The following is an 18,021-nucleotide window of genomic DNA, read 5'->3' on the forward strand; positions in this document are numbered from 1 at the left end:
CATACTAGAATAGTAGATGTATTAGGGTGAAAGAATTATTGGCTTGCATATGAATCCATTGCACGAAAAGAAAAAAGAAAAAAAAGGCTGCTCACGTTAGAAGAATGCGTTGAAACATCAAGTTTTAGACTTCAGGTAAGATCTCGGTTAGAGCACTAGTATTGGACCTTTGATTTATTGTTTCAAACATATCTCTTGTCATAGATTTTTATAATATTTGTTGGTGAGGTGAAATAAGTTTCAATTGGTAATGTATTACAACTGTCGTTGCTTGATTTCTCTAGAACTAGAAGACAAATTTTGTGGACATCTTTCATTGGTTAATAATTATAAACAACCAGAAGGGAATGTATTTAGATAAAGTTGACAGCCATGACTTTTGACTTTAGGTAAAATAGTGACATTCCAACGTGGGGAGCAATTATTGTCCATGTCCAGTTTCTAAATTTCATCTTGGGTTCTGTAGTCTTTTATATGGATGATAATTACCAATCCGGAACACGATGATGGAGATATGAGATTATGTGATTTATTTGCTATGTTTTCTCTTTGGGAGGTATTGTCATCTTTAAATTCATGGTAATTGAGATGTGGGAAGCTAGATTTTAATTCTAAGTTAAGATTTTGGGATAATTGAAAGTTTTGAGCCCTAGTCTTAAGAAATGAGAATTAATGATTTGAGAGTCCATTTATTGATGAAATTGACCAATTTTAAAAATATATGATCCTTAGATAATGGGTGAAATTATTTTTCAATAAAATTCCAATATTGCCCTTGTGGGCCCAAGGCCACTTTTTGGGGTGTGTTTTTGGGCTTCGAATATAATTATAGCAATATGGGTGTCCTTAGATTCGTATTCTAACGTAGATCGCATATTTTATAGATTTTGATCGTTCAGAGGCTCTACGCAAAGGGAAGACATTAGTTTGATTGTTCGTGGCACCCGCTCGGCATTGAGGTAGGTTATGGTCTACTTTAGTTAGACTCTGATTAGAGAATCATATGTAGTTGTAGAAAGTGACGGGGATAGCCTGATAGGCCTTCGGGCATGAAGTGGAGATGAATTCCAATTAAGTTGGTTTCATCAGCTGTTATGTGGGCTTGTCGCCATATGTGTTATTTTCTATGATTATCACCTGGTTGTCCCTCCGTCGCATACTAGCTCACTCGTCACATGAAAAGGAATTGTAATATTGATAATTGAACAGTGGACAGTGGTATGACTTGTACTTGTCGATTGTATATTGGTGATGTGTGTTGAGTCTGATATCATGTATGACATACTTTCCATATTATTTTTGTGATGATGGTGAGGTGAGTGATTGAGAGACTCCGAGGTCCTTGCCGGAGATTGAGAGTGACAGAGAGACTCCGAGGTCCTTGCCGAAGATTGAGAGTGATTGATAGCCTCCGAGGTTTTTGCCGGAGAGCACGAGTGGTACATGGACTTCGCGGGTCCCCCATGGGTCATGGCTTTGAGGCACTGCCCTTAGCATGTGTGTACGAGAGTGGAGTGGGAGAGGTGACTATTGCATTGCATTGCATTCATCCACTCATATATTTGACTGATCATTTGGTGAATTATATCTGTCTTGGTTGATTTCATGATTGCTTTACACTTTACTTGTATATGATACGTGACCATACCTGTTTTCTCTATGTGCTACTTGTTGGTTTTAACTTCTTCATGCATTATCTAATCATTGTCGGCCTATGATGCTTTGTTGGTGAGGTGAAATAAGTTTCAATTGGTAATGTATTACAACTGTTGCTGCTTCATTTCTCTAGAGCTAGAAGATGAATTTTGTGGACATCTTTCATTGGTTAATAATTATAAACAACCAGAAGGGAATGTATTTAGATAAAGTTGGCAGCCATGACTTTTGACTTTAGGTAAAATAGCGACATTCCAACGTGGGGAGCAATTATTGTCCATGCCCAGTTTCTAAATTTCATCTTGGGTTTTGTAGTCTTTTATATGGATGATAATTACCAATCCGGAACACGATGATGGAGATATGAGATTATGTGATTTATTTGCTATGTTTTCTCTTTGGGAGGTATTGTCATCTTTAAATTCATGGTAATTGAGATGTGGGAAGCTAGATTTTAATTCTAAATTAAGATTTTGGGATAATTGAAAGTTTTGAGCCCTAGTCTTAAGAAATGAGAATTAATGATTTGAGAGTCCATTTATGGATGAAATTGACCAATTTTAAAAATATATGATCCTTAGATAATGGGTGAAATTATTTTTCAATAAAATTCCAATCTTGCCCTTGTGGGCCAAGGCCACTTTTTGGGGTGTGTTTTTGGGCTTCGAATATAATTATAGCAATATGGGTGTCCTTAGATTCGTATTCTAACGTAGATCGCATATTTTATAGATTTTGATCGTTCAGAGGCTCTACGCAAAGGGAAGACATTAGTTTGATTGTTCGTGGCACCCGCTCGGCATTGAGGTAGGTTATGGTCTACTTTAGTTAGACTCTGATTAGAGAATCATATGTAGTTGTAGAAAGTGACGGGGATAGCCTGATAGGCCTTCGGGCATGAAGTGGAGATGAATTCCAATTAAGTTGGTTTCATCAGCTGTTATGTGGGCTTGTCGCCATATGTGTTATTTTCTATGATTATCACCTGGTTGTCCCTCCGTCGCATACTAGCTCACTCGTCACATGAAAAGGAATTGTAATATTGATAATTGAACAGTGGACAGTGGTATGACTTGTACTTGTCGATTGTATATTGGTGATGTGTGTTGAGTCTGATATCATGTATGACATACTTTCCATATTATTTTTGTGATGATGGTGAGGTGAGTGATTGAGAGACTCTGAGGTCCTTGCCAGAGATTGAGAGTGACAGAGAGACTCCGAGGTCCTTGCCGGAGATTGAGAGTGATTGATAGCCTCCGAGGTTTCTGCCGGAGAGCACGAGTGGTACATGGACTTCGCGGGTCCCCCATGGGTCATGGCTTTGAGGCACTGCCCTTAGCATGTGTGTACGAGAGTGGAGTGGGAGAGATGACTATTGCATTGCATTGCATTCATCCACTCATATATTTGACTGATCATTTGGTGAATTATATCTGTCTTGGTTGATTTCATGATTGCTTTACACTTTACTTGTATATGATACGTGACCATACCTGTTTGCTCTATGTGCTACTTGTTGGTTTCAACTTCTTCATGCGTTATCTAATCATTGTCGGCCTATGATGCTTACCGGTACTAGTGTTGTACTGATACTACCCTTGCTGCACTTTTGTTGAGTGCAGAGTACTATCCAGGCTCCAGTTCTACACCCCGTGGCTGACACGCGAGGGTGACATCTTTCAGTCATTCAGGGTGAGCTACTTGGTCATCCGTGGCCCCTGAAGAACCTCCTCTATTTATTTCTGTTTTTGTATTCGACAGACAATATGTAGCCTTCGGGTATTTTCAGACTTATATTCCGTACTATGTTAGCGCTCTTGTACCTTTTGACAAGATTTTTGGGTTGTCGTGACATTTCTAGTTATGATAAGTATTTAAGACTTGATAACTTATTCTTATTTAATTGTCCGCTTATTTAACTTGTTATTATTAATGTGGTTCGCCTACTCGGAGGGATAGTGTAGGTGCCACCACGACTCTCGAATTGGGTCGTGACAGGATTTTTGTTAGTGTGGTGACTCTTTTGTGACCATTGGTTTCATCAATTGTCGTCTCTTGAACACTACATAACAACAAATAACAAACAAATAACGTGCTTTTTTTATTAATCCCTCCGGCTCAAATTATCTGTTTTTGTTATTAAAAATAGTTATCTCAAATTATTTATAGTTTTAGAAGTTCAAGGTATAATTAATTATTATTTTTCATTTTACCCTTAGTAAATTTTTGTCATTAAAGTGGAGATGATACGTAAATAGAATAAACATTTAATGGAGAGATATATTATAACTTAAACATAAATAAGGGTACAGTAGTCAAATGCTCCTCCTAATTAATATTTCGAAAGGGGCTTTAAAGCAAAAAAGTGACAGATAATTTGAGACGAAGCGAGTATTAAACACGCGCACCCACATAACTAAATTAATGGTGTATATTTGAATTTTTTTGAATATTTAAAACCGTAAAAGTAAAAGTGTGTAAGGGAAATTTGGCTATAAGACTGAGTGTAAACTATATATTAAGCTATTACAAATCAATTTCTTAGTAATGTTAAGTTGTTTAAGTTTAGAAGATAGTTAGAATACCCTAACCATTTCATTTCCTCGGTTTGGAACTAAGTGCTGAGCTAGATGTTGGCAAAGATGTTTAATTGAATCCCTTTTATTGAAAAATTATGTTTCGAATTAAATAGGACAAAAATGAATATAGTTATGATATGTTTTCGAATCACTTCGAACTAACGTTGTGTTGTTGAGTTTTGGAAGAGAGTTACGATATACAAACCAATTCATTTCCTCATGGTGATGCTCCAAAAGAATCTGAATTTTTGCACTATATGCTCTAGATTTGTCATGAGATAAGACTGAATAGTATTCTTTTGGGAAAGTTATACATTTTTACACTATATACTCTGGATTTGCCATGAAAAAAGACTGATTATTCTTTTTTATATATATGACCATCAGTGTTAATTATTTTTTGGGAGGGCCCAAATGTATAACTTTCCCAAAAGAATACTAATCAGTCGGATCCGAAACTTTTTTAACCCAAAAAATAACTTTTGGAACCAAACTAATCCTTAAAAAAAAAAAAAACCAAACTAGGCTTCACGCACAGAATCTGTGCGTGAAAGGATCAAACTGTAACTTTTTGAGTTTGGTCCTTTCACGCAGAGATTCTGTGCGTGAAAGAGGGTACTCTTTTTTTTCTTTTCTTTTTTTAAGCTATCAAAATCACGTTTTTTCTATACTTTGGGCAAAGATTAGTCATGTTTCAAAATCCCGCAATATCAATATTTATATAGAACTTAATATATCTTTTTGTGTACAATAACATCGGCTCATTACATCAAGTATATATAAACGTTTGGATCGTCGTTTTAGGGGTTGTAAAGTGCCCTAAAGTAAGTTTTGTTTGCTTGAAAACTTATCATCTTTAGATCTAAGTGTCATATTTTATAGTATTTTGAAATAAAAATATTATATTAAAAAATAATTCATCCAATACGAGAGGTTCAACCATGGTATAATATACCTCATTCAATGCTCCCACCAAGGTTTGATCTCATGTTGTTGGCATAAAAACGAAGTAAGTAAAAAGAGAGGCTAAACCACCAAGCCAAATTGGTGAATGCAACAAAGTAGACACTTTTTATTTTTTATAATGTTCACTAATGCTATCTAACTTGTTTTCATAAATTGAATTTCGAACCTTGAAATTGACATTCAAAACATCATTATCACGGGATTAGCATCTCGAAATAGATTTTTTTATCATTAGATTTTTACCAAGGAAGAATGAAAATTGCGCACCAATTTGGGGGGAAATTCAAATTAAATGGGATAATGGTTTTTTTTTTTTTAAATCGGCCCGGGAAAACCGCCTTGCGGCCATTTGACCCTCTAGATCTCGAAAAAACACCCTGGGTCAAGAAAAAAATCGCGTAAATCGGACATCCGAGCGCAAAGTTATGACCATTTAAAGTTTCAACAATTTACAACTAGTTTTTTACCTATGCTCCTGTCCTTATTTTTTATTTACGTAAATGAAGAGACATCTGTATACTTGATGTAATGAGCCGATATTATTGTACACTAAAAAAAATATTAAGTTCTATATAAAATATTTATATTCCGACGTTTTGAAACGTGACTAATCTTCAGTCAAAGTACGAAAAAAAACTTAGAGATAATAAGTTTCTAAACTTACTTCAAGGCACTTTACAACCCCTAAAACGACGATCCAAATATATATGTATACTTGATATAATGAGCCGACATTATTTTACTCTAAAAAAATATATGAAGTTCCATATAAAATATTTATATTCCGGTGTATTGAAACATGACTAATCTTCGGTCAAAGTACGGGAAAAAGCTTAATTTTGAGTTTGATTTCCAAAGAACAAAGATGACAAGTTTCCAAGCAAACAAAATTTACTTCGGGGCACTTTACAACCCCTAAAATGACGATCCAAACGTTTAGGTATACTTGATGTAATGAGCCGACGTTATTGTATGTAAAAAAATATACTCTCCCTGTTTCAATTTATGTGAACCCTTTACTATTTGGGGAGTGTACGAGGTAGTTCTTTGACCACGTTTTCCTTACATTTTTTTCTGAATTGTTTGAATTAAAAATTATCATGACTTATAGTACTTTTAATATTGTAGTTTCTAAATATATAAATTTTATTTTTACAAACTTGAAAAATCTATATCAAAATTTAAGGTCAAAGTTATAAAGTTTGACCCTCGTATTCCGAAAAGGTTCACTTAAATTGAAACGGAGGGAGTATTAAGTTCTATATAAAATATTGATATTTCGTGGTTTTGAAACATGACTAATCTTTGCCCAAAGTATGGAAAAAACGTGATTTTGATAGCTTAAAAAAAAGGGGAAAAAAAGTACCCTCTTTCACGCACAGAACCTGTGCGTGAAAGGACCAAATTTAAAAAGTTACAGTTTGGTCCTTTCACGCATAGATTCTGTGCATGAAGCGTAGTTTAGTTCTTTTTTTTAATGGGTTAATTTGGTTCTAAAAATTATTTTTTGGGTTAAAAAAATTTCGGCCTCTAATCAATCTTATCTTATGGCAAATACAGAGTAGACACACGCACCAGCTTGATAGGATTTTATATGGCCAAATTTAAATGAGCTTTCATTTTCTTATCTCTCATTCTTTTCTCTTTTAGGTAGAAAATAATTCGCCCTATCTTATCCCTAAGCCCGTCAACCGGTTTAATCGGAACCGGACCGGTAACTGGTTACGGAACCGGCCGGTTTCCAGTTAAAAAATCGGAACCGGCCACCGGTTCCGGTTTAACGGTTTGAAACCCCAAACCGGAACCGGTCCGGTTCAAAGTGTCCAAAACCCTTTTTTTTTGTATTATATATATATTATAGTATTTATTAGTATATTGTAGGTATATTTACATATGTTATACAAGTTTATAAGTAAAGTTTAAATATTTACTGACTAACAGGCTAACAGCAGTCAGCAATACAGAATATACGTGTATACATATATATATTAAGTTATATGCTTAAGTTATTGTGTTATACTATATATGCCTAAAATATTGTAAGAATATACGTATATATATATCAATATACTTAGGTTATATAACTTATCTATATATATATATATATAGATATATGTTTAAGTTATATACTATATATACTTATAACTTATATATATATATATATATATATATATTGTTTAAGTATACTATATATACTTATAACTTATATATTATAACTTATGTTATTTATAGCTTAATTTTTTTCTAAGTTTATAAATTCGTATATACGTATACATATATATATACCTAAAAAATAGTAAGAATATACTTATATATATCAATATATGTATCAATATACTTAGGTTATATAACTTAATATATATAAATATGTTTAATTTATATATAACTTATATATATGTATAACTTAATATATATATATATATATATATATATATATATAACTAAAATAACTAAAATATACTAAGAATATACTTATAATATATAGTATACTATAAGTATAACTTAAACATATATATATGTTTAAGTTATACTTATAGTATACTATACATTATAAGTATATTCTTAATATATTTTAGTTATTTTTCAAGTATATAACTTTCTAGTTTTTAATTTAAGTAGATGTATATTATAAGTATATTCTTAGTATATTTTAGGTATATTCCTAACTTAATAAAAGTAAAAATATGAACACAAGTAAATAGAAGAAAGCTCAATGAGCCATATATTTTATTCATTCTTGGATAACATTTATTTGCAAGTTGTAGTTTTTTTTAACTTGCAAATAATACATGAGTTGTACAGAAATAGTAGAATAATAAAATCACCAATTCTGAATCATTTTCTTAATTTCCCCCATATCATATTCTTCCATGGAAATATCTTCAAAGTTTTCCATTTGGTCCGGTCCACTAGCTATCAAATCTTTAATTTCTTCCTCTTCGCCTTCCTCCGCTTCTAAATTTTGGTTGCGTCGCTCCGATCTAATCCAATCGCGAATGCACACTAGTACTTGCAAGCTAAAGCCAAATAATGAATGTCTATGGTCTCCAATTTGCTGTCTTCCTTGGCTAAATGCGCTCTCCGAAGCCACGGTTGATACTTGAACCGTAAGGATATCAAGAGCCATTCTTGAAAGTACCGGATAACTTGCCTTGTACTTCTTCCACCATGCTAAGACTTTCAAGTCATCCAGTTCCTTGATAGCTACATTTGGCTGCATCAAATAAAAGTTATATTCATCAAAGTTTGCACTACAAGAAGAAGTTGGCTGTGAATGTAAAACTTTTAAATGCGACAAACCCGACAAGCCCTTTTTGGTACTTTGAGAAGTAGTAGGGCGTGGAGCAACGGGTGTAGCACGTTCTTCCAAATTAGAATAATGAGTAAAAACTTTTCTAAACTCGTCATCAATAGCGAGTTCGGCTTCAGCTAAAGATGGTTGAACTCCCTCTTCAATTTCTAAAAATGTATAAATTTGACTAACCAATGTTTTAGTATAAGACACTTTTAAACAAGGATTTAAAAGAGAACCCAATATAAATAAAGTTGGGATGGAAAAAAAATACTTCTTAAATTTGATTATCATTTCAAAAATAGCCACTTGATAACCGGATTTATATTTATACTCTTGTAAAACTCTAGCTATTTTCGCTAAGTAGGCAAAAATTCCGGTTACTGTGGGATAGAATTGTCTAGAAAAAGCAAGAGTTGCATTATAAAAAATTTTTAAGAGTTCAACATATTCTTTAACATCTTCCCAATGCGTAAAATTTAACCAATCATCACTATTAATATTATATTTGTTGTGAACTTGTTGTATGGGAATCCTATACTCATATGCTTGTTGTAGCATAATGTAAGTGTAGTTCCACCTAGTCTCAATTTCTACTTGAATTTTCCTAGGTCTAAGGTTATTTTTCACACAAGCATTCTTAAAATCTCTAATTCTTCCCCTATTAGCATTACAAAAAAGAAACGCAACCGCATCTCTAACTTTTTGAACAGAATCTTCAAAATGCACAAGACCATATTTAACAATTAAGTTTAAAATGTGACAACTACATCTTACATGAAAAATATTTCTTAGCGGAGGGTTTAGTTCTCTTTTTATAAGACCAATCGCCTTTGTATTACTAGAAGCATTATCTAAAGCAATACAAAGTGTTTTTCTATAAATGTTAAAAAATCTCATAATAGTAGACATTGAATCGGTTAAAAAATTTCCATCGTGACGACCTTTTCCTTCATCATATAAAAAAGCTATAATTCTTTTTTGCATAACCCAATTGTCATAAACCCAATGACATGTAATAGCAAAAAAATCTAACTTGTTAAGACTAAGACCCAAATCAGCGGTAAGACAAACATTACAATTTAAAGAATTAAATACATGGCGCAAATAAAATCTATATTTTTTAAACAAATCTATAACATCAGCTCTACAAGTACTTCTAGGAATATCCTCAAATAACGGATTATAACAACGTTGAATGTAAGTAACAAACCCCAAACCCGAGGGAAAAGAAAATGGTAAACAATCATAAGCTACCATTTTAGCTATTTCTACACGCTCTTTTTTCTTGTCATACTTAAAATTTCTACCGGTTCGTGGGTCTATCGTCATTTGAATACCCCCCACATTTGAACCCGTTTGCTCTCCCCAAACATCCATATGTTTGCTTCTCATATGACCATTTAGTGTACCCGTTCCACCATCCTTATCAGTTCCTTGCTTAAAACTAAATACTTGTCCACATAGGGTACATGTAGCTGATTGATTTTCCCTATTCTTAGTCATAAATTTCCAAACTTTAGTTGTTGGCTTACGAGTTGTAGGCGGTTTGTCTTGTGTATGTGATTGTGCAGGACATGTATCTCCTATGGGATTTTCGGGGGGTTGTGTTTCATCATCATCATCATCTTCATTAATTTCATTAAAAGTGTCGGTAAAATGTTGTTGCATTGCCTCATGACCTAAAAATGGATTATTTTCACCAACATCAATACCTAAATTAGGTGTTTCTTCCACAAATATTTCCTCATTAAGCCCACCCCTAACAATACCACTACTACTACCGGCACCACGTCTTAATCTCTTTGACATTATTAAATAGAATTAATTTAAATCACAATCAAATAAATCACAAGAAAATAAATTACAACAAATTAATTTGCTAGATTTAAATTGTTATAATTAAATTGCGAAAAATAAAGATAGAGTTGGAACGAAGGTACCAAATTGCCGGATTAATTTCCAACAAAGTGAAGGCGGCTATAATTGCAAATCCACCAAAGCTAATTCGGATTGTTGCAAAATCACCAACTCCACCAACAATATTATAATTGCAAAATTAATAATTGAAACTATAATAAGACTTTGTAATATTTATTTGAGAGAAATATAAAGTGGCTAATTATTGCAAAGTAACTATAATTGAAAGATTGAGATTTGAGAGAAAGAGAAGAGTGAATTGGTGTAGATTAAAATGAAAATGAAGAAGGGTTTATATAGGGGTGGGGGATGGGTTAAAGTGTTAAAAAAAAAGTTTGGGGGGTTGGGGGGGGCCAAAAATTAAGTTTATGACCGTTTGGCAACGACCAGTTTTGCAAATGGACCGTTGCCAACGGTCCATTAACGGACAAAGCCCAACCAGCAACGACTATAATTAAAAAAAAAAAAATTATTTCAGCGGTTTAACCGGCCCCGTTCCGATTTTACCGGTTTAACTGGTTCCGGTTTCAAAAAAATCGGAACCGAAACCGGTAATATTAGACGGTTAACCGGAACCGGTAGAACCGGTTCCGGTTACCGATTTGAACCGGTTAAACAGAACCGGTTGACGGGTTTACTTATCCCATGCATCAGTCTTCACATGTAACTAACTTCACTCATTTAAAGGGTCGCCCTCCAAATGAGTCCGGAACCAAACTGACCTCAAAAAAAACCTTTTGAACCAAAATACCCGAACAAAAAAAAAGTGATAAAAGTACCCTTAGAGCAGTAATTTACTGCGCTAAAGCAGTTCACAGAGACGGAGTCGTTAACTGCTTTAGCGCAGTATTTTACTGCGTTACAGAAGCAGTTAATTTTTTTTCTATAACGTAGTAAAATACTGCGTTATAGAAACAGTAAAAAAAAAAAATGGCCAACTTTATTTTTTGCAACACTTAGTGTTTTTTTTTTCATACTTTGACCAGCGATTAGTCGTGTGTCAAGACTCCACAACGTCAATATTTTATATAGAATCTGATATTTTATTCTGCGTACAATAATGAAGGCTCAATACATCAAGGATACGTAAACATTCGGATCGTCATTTTAGGGGTTGAAAAGGTACCCGAAGTAAGTTTTGTTTGAAATTAGGTTTAAGTATTCTATATACATAGACGTCCATTTTTGTTTGAAGACTTGTTGTCATTAGCTTAAAGTTTTTTATTTTTAGGGTTTAGATTTAAGCGTGTTATTTTTTAAAGCGTAACTTTATTTCGAATATACGCGATTTTTTGCGCTTGGACGTCCGATTTACGCGATTTTTTTAGCAACATATTCGAAATAAAATTATGCATTAAAAAATAATACACTTAAGGAACACTTAGTGTTTTTTTCATAAAAAGATCGCAACATCTTATTTTAATAAATCTTTTCTTTGCAACACTTAGTGTTTTTTCCATACTTTGACCAACGATTAGTCGTGTGTCAAGACTCCGAAACGTCAATATTTCATATAGAACCTGATATTTTTTTCTGCGTACTAAAATGTAGGCTCAATATATCATGGATACGTAAACGTTCAGATTGTCGTTTAAGGGGTTGAAAAGGCACCCAAAGTAAGTTTTGTTTGGAAACTTTAGGTTTAGGTGTTTTATTTTTTAAGATTTTGATTTAAGCGTGTTATTTTTTAATCAAGACATAACTTTATTTGAATATAAATCTAATTATAAAAATATAAGGTGAAAAACTAGTTGTAAAGTGGTCAAACTTTAGATGGTGATAACTTTGTGTTTTTTTTTAACTTGTGTATTTTTTCGAGATCCATGCGGACATACTGCCGCAAGGCGGTTTGGCCTAGCTGATTTTAAAAAAAAATACCTTTTATTCCATTCAATTTTAATTTTCCCCCAAATTGGCGTGAAATTTTCAGTTTTATTTACTTATAATATGATGATACGCAATAAATTTCAATGTAAAAATCCCGGGGTAATGTAGCTGTGAATGTCAATTTCACTTCTGTGGTTTTAATTTTTCAAAATAAAGCTGACTAATTTTCTCGACACATAAAGTTGACTAAAATACACTCAAACAAAACTTACTTCGGGCACCTTTTCAACCCCTAAAATGACGATCCGAACATTTACGTATCCTTGATGTATTGAGCCTACATTATTGTACGCAGAAAAAAATATCAGGTTCTATATAAAATATTGATGTTTCGGAGTCTTGACACACGACTAATCGCTGGTCAAAGTATGAAAAAAAAAACTAAGTGTTGCAAAAAATAAAGTTGGCCAAATTTTTTATTTTTTTTTTAACTGGTCACCTTTAGCGCAGTATTTTTATGTGTTAAAGGACTTAACCGCGCTGTTACGGTTAAGTCCTTTAGCTCAGTAAATTACTGCGCTAAAAGTACTTTTATCACCTTTTTTTTTTTATTGGAGTCATTTTGGTTCCGGCCCCCTCCAAATCCTCCCAACTACTCAAAATAATGATTAGATTGTATAATGACGATATTGAGAAAATAATACATGTCTTTTTTACTAATTAAAACCGAAGATATTTTATTCATTCCACCACTCGGTGAGATAAGTCACTACCCAACAAAAAACAAGATAAAAGAGAAAAGTCCTTCAATAGAATAGGAATTACAACAAAGACTAGGCCTTCGGATCAATTTCATACTCACGTTGTGTTGTTAAGTTTTGAAAATTAACATATCGAAACCATTTCATTTTCTCGTTTTTGGAAGTGCACTATATCAATTGGTGTGAGTTTGAATTAATTGAGCTTCAAAATAACTATCAAACACCAGATGAAATATTTTTAAAAAAAAATCAAATTACATGCACCAGACCAGTTTGTTTGGCCTTTATTAGAAACATCATTTCCTGCTCCCTCATCTTTTTCTGTACTAGGTATTGATAGTACCCATCCCAATCAATCAATTGAAGGCGCCAACCCCAACACCCCCCCCCCCCCACCCCCAAAAGAATCTCATGTTTTTTCAATATACTCAAACCAATAAATAACGTAAGGTATCTACTTAAGACTCTTTATTACCAAATATAACGATAGTTTTCTTTATTTACAAAACATAACAATAAATTTACAAAATATAACAGATTTTCATTTTTCATACTTTTTTTATTTTTTTTTATTTTTATTATTATTATTTTCTCTCAAGCTCTAAAAAATTCACTCAAACTTTTTCTATATGAAAACTGTATGAAAAATGTATGAAATGTGTATATGTGAGCAAAATGTTTAATTCAATTTTCATACACAAAATTTTGAGCGAAGTTCTTAAGCTTTGAGTGAGATATACACATTTCATACACAAAATTTGAGCGATTTTTTAAGCCTTAAATATTGTATGAAAGTTGTAACAATGTTGTTATAGTTGTATTAATTTTTCGGAAACATAAATTGAACTTTATACACGAAAGATGTGAGCAAAATTCTAAGCCTCGGAGTGAGATATACGTATTTCATGCCATTTTCATACACAATTTTGAGCAAATTTTTTAAGCCTTGAACCAGATATACACATTTGATACATTTTCATACAGTTTTCATACACAAAATTTGAGCAAACTTTTTAAGCTTGGAGCGAGATATACACATTCCATACAATTTTCATACACCAAATTTTGAGCGATTTTTTTTTTACCATGAGCGGGAAAAAATAATATATTTTAAAAAAATATATATTTTTGATTATTTTTTAAAAAAAATGGAGCGAAAATTATATATTTTGTATGAAATATATTGTTATATTTTGTAAACTGAAAAACTCCTTTATATTTTGTAAATACTTTTCTTATTATGTATATATAGGTCAATCGCCCATCGTGTAATGACGATATTCAAAAAAGAATACATGTCTTTTTCATTGGCCTCCCGTTTTACATGTAGTTGCAATACCATAACTCTATATCCAAAAAAAAAAAAAATCCTTTATTTTAAATTCTTTCCAAATATATGAAAAAGATTTTTTTAATGATGAAACAAGATCTTCATGCTGTTCATAGTAAGAAAAGAAGCTTTCACTATACTGATGGCCTATGCTAGTATAGCATTCTCCTAGAGATGGTGCAATTTTTTTTTTTCTTTTGGAACAATCTTCTGATTAAATTATGAGGCCAGTATGAAAATTTGTACTTGCTGACACTTTCATTTCAGTTAGCTCTTTGGTATCTCCAAAACCCTTGTGCTAATGCTTTATAATGTTCTTTTATATCCTTTTACGTTGCAGATGCACCTAAACTTTTGGCAAATCCAATGTAGGACTCCTATTGATATTTGGGACAAAGGAAAGAAGGCATGCAAGGAAGTTCTTTAACGGAATCAAGAAAAGAACGTTGTAATTGGCATCGTGATGATGACATATTTTAAGAAAGCTCTTATTTTCATATTTCTCAATCCTTACCTTAATTTTGTATCTATTTATTCCCACGAAAGGAATGGTGAAGTTGAAAAACTAAGCATCCCTTTCTTATTCTTTTTAGATAAAGTTATTGCTTTTGATTAACCAATGTTGTACCACCAAGTTGCCCATCGATACAACATACTCCAAGCAACCTTTATTTGGAGTAAATATTTTGGACTTAAATCCAGTCTAAATTATTAATCTGCACAAGCACAACTATTATAGCATAAGGGAAATTGTTTGATTGTGGAGAAAAAAAAAGAAATGGGATAACACACTCAAAAATCAGCAATATGATGCTGGAGTTTTAGTGAAACAGGGGTGAAATAAAAAAAATCCAACAGCAAGTAACTATAATGGTAAAAATAGGTTGGGAAAACCTTCTAAAAGAAATTCTATCATTCAAACATCTGCACCTCCTCAAACCTTGTAACCTCTGCTATTTCTTTTCCCTCTTGCTCGCTCAAACTTCCTTCCCTTTGCGCGAACATAAGGCTTGGTGTGGCTGTCTGGGACACCAGGAGCTTTACCAAAGTGCTTAACAGCTTCCCGCGAGTTCTTTGGACCCCTAAGCAACACCTGAGAGAACGCATCCAACAATATCAAGAAAGCGCAGAAGCAGTGAAAAGGTCTCAAGACACCTCAATTTATTATAGTAAAGACCACTATAGCATTCGCTCTAATTATTGACCTGATAAATACAAGAAAAAAAAAAGCATAGATACACAAACTGACGGAGGACAAAGTTCCTTACCGTGTTCTGACCAAGAGGGGCTCTGAGAGCGAGCTGATCAAAGGTCAAACATTCTCCCCCGGCCTTCTCAATCCTAGCTCTAGCTGTTTGAGTGAATCTCAATGCAGTAACCTTAAGTTTAGGGACTTCATAAGCCCGAACATCATCAGTAACAGTTCCTACAACTACAGCAACCTTGTCCTCCTATCATAATACACAAGCAAATTCAGATAAACTATGTAGTACGCCAGTAACATTAAGAGGTTATTTGCTTTGCTGTATAAAATGAAAAATCCTGGCATATAACTCTTCATTACCAATCTAACATTTGGATTCTGATATAAAACTCTGTATGATTGAGGTAGAGAAATTTGCATTGCGCGACTAATCCCAGCACATAACTTTGATGTATGCGCAAATCTATGCATTACTTTATACATTATGGAATAAGGAACACGACTACGTGTATCAGAAATATGAGGATTAAGCTATATTCTTGACTTCGATATGGAAATTTATTACTCTATTGACCGCATCTAATTATTTTTTCGCAATTCCTTTATTATATATGCTAACATAACTAGGGTGTGTTTGGTACGAAGGAATATGTTTTCCTAAAAAATGTTTTCTTGGAAAACCAGTGGTTTTCTTACTGATCTAGCAAAACACCATGGACTGTAATGGGGTGGGGACTAGGGGTTTGGGGGTGGCAGGTGTAGAATATTCGATGGAGTGGGGGTGGGGTTGGGGGTGTTAGGTGGGCGGAGAGGAAATGGTGAACTTGGAATGTAACTGACGGAACTTGTTTTCCCTATTTTCACCAGGGAAATCATTTTTTAAGTACTGATGGGATTATATTGGGTGTGTTGTTGTAGAGAAACTGTTTTCTAACCAATCAAACATGGAAAAATTGAAAAACAGTTTCCGGGAATAAATTCCTCCATACCAAACATACACATAGTCTTTGAACCAAAGGTCCACTGATACACAGCAAGTATAATAGGCAAGGAACGGGACAAGGAACAATTTAACTCATACCAGAAAAACCACACTAAAATCAATAAGCAAGAGCATTAGTAACAACTACTCACAGTAAATGTGTTTAAATCCAGGAAACAGAGCTCAAAGGGCTGCATAACAATACCTTTCCATTCATGTAAGTAACCAAGCGTGATAGAGACAAAGGAGCTTTATTAATCTTGCTCATGAACAGCCTCTTCAGTATCACCGCATTGAACTTGCTCCCAGTCCTCCGTACAAGAAACCGGTACAGCTGTTATTTACACAATAAACCATCAAATTCTCAATACACTAACTAAAAGGATTTTTTACAAAAATATACAACCCCACATAATATAGGCATAATACATAAATAGACCCTTAAACTTGGCGGCTTGGCCTCAGCTGGCAAGTATGCCCTCTAACTTTGGGTGTGCACAAGTAGCACCTCAACTTGTATAAAGTTGAACACGTAAACACAAATGTTTACGTGGAAATGACATGGCCCTCCAAAATTTGTGTGCCACATCAGTGGCACTGCAGCATTTGTGTTCACATGTAGACAAGTTGAGGTGCCTACTTGTGCACACCCAAAGTTGGAGGGCATATTTGCCAGCTGAGACCAAGTTTAAGGGTCTATATATGTATTATACCCATAATATATAACACCTACATAGCCATATTTTCAGTTTACATTCGTATAACCAACTTTTTTTTTGCAACAGTGCTTATACACACACGTTATACAACAGTATACGACATTATACAAACATTATACACTTACAGTAAACAATGTTAAACTGGGCTAAACCGGGTAAATGTTATTTTCCAGTAGACATAGAGCATAATTTTCCATAACCAAAAATGCAGTAAACAAACTGTTAGGTGGGATGTAATTCTTGTTTCGTGTTCTGGGTTGTTTTCTATAACGTTCCGTACCATCTTGGTACCTTATAAATAAACTTTTACACTATATCAAACAAAAAAAAAATGCAGTAATTCTATAAAGAGTGAAAAAATTACCTTGACGAGAAGCTTGAGATAAACATCATCGGATTTTGGGGCAATGCGTTTAGTCTTTTTGGACTTACCTCCAGCAACTAGATCAATACCCTAAAAAGAACACAAAATAACAAAGTCAAACAATGGTGTCTGTGAATAAAGTGTTGAAGCTACCGGAAGATTCTAGAAAAAAAAGTACTCACCATGGCTGCTTCTGCTTCCCGCTGCGGCTGATATGCTGAGGTGTTCGACTGATAGACAAGGAGAAGAAGAAAGGTTTTGTAAATCCTTTTAATCAAGCCCTAGTCCACCAACTTTAATGGGCTGGACTACTCTTGACTTTAGTTTTAGTCGATGCCCAATAGGCCCAAGCCACTATATATCTCTGGGAGATTTATAAAAATAGGATTTTTCAGTGCCATTTTGTCCCCTTCACAGC

General features: G+C 33.6%; 1 protein-coding gene and 1 long non-coding RNA gene across 2 annotated transcripts; one reads left to right on the forward strand and one right to left on the reverse strand.

Annotated features, from left to right (window-relative positions):
* LOC132610687 (uncharacterized) lies at window positions 1–3,551 on the forward strand. The gene is made up of 4 exons (XR_009571263.1): window positions 1–135; window positions 885–959; window positions 2,389–2,463; window positions 3,282–3,551. It is a non-coding gene; the product is annotated as an uncharacterized LOC132610687 (long non-coding RNA).
* Window positions 3,552–15,118: 11,567 nt separating this feature from the next.
* LOC132610570 (large ribosomal subunit protein eL18y) lies at window positions 15,119–17,930 on the reverse strand. Its single transcript, XM_060324888.1, has 5 exons — window positions 17,786–17,930; window positions 17,604–17,693; window positions 16,726–16,854; window positions 15,603–15,785; window positions 15,119–15,427 (listed from the first exon to the last, which is right to left on the reverse strand). The coding sequence occupies exons 1-5, from the start codon at window positions 17,786–17,788 to the stop codon at window positions 15,269–15,271; spliced, it is 564 nt and encodes a 187-aa protein (XP_060180871.1). The 5' UTR covers window positions 17,789–17,930; the 3' UTR covers window positions 15,119–15,268.
* Between the last annotated feature and the right edge of the window lie 91 nt (window positions 17,931–18,021).

Source organism: Lycium barbarum, chromosome 9 (assembly GCF_019175385.1).
Source record: "Lycium barbarum isolate Lr01 chromosome 9, ASM1917538v2, whole genome shotgun sequence".
Taxonomy (NCBI): Eukaryota; Viridiplantae; Streptophyta; class Magnoliopsida; order Solanales; family Solanaceae; genus Lycium; species Lycium barbarum.

Bases quoted from the DNA above. Each gene is read 5' to 3' on its own strand.
- LOC132610570 (XM_060324888.1), bottom strand. The intron at 16,855-17,603 runs GTAATTTTTTCA...TGTAAATAACAG, and splicing joins ATCTCAAGCTTCTCGTCAAG to CTGTACCGGTTTCTTGTACG. The intron at 15,786-16,725 runs GTATTGTTATGC...GTATTATGATAG, and splicing joins TTACTTACATGAATGGAAAG to GAGGACAAGGTTGCTGTAGT.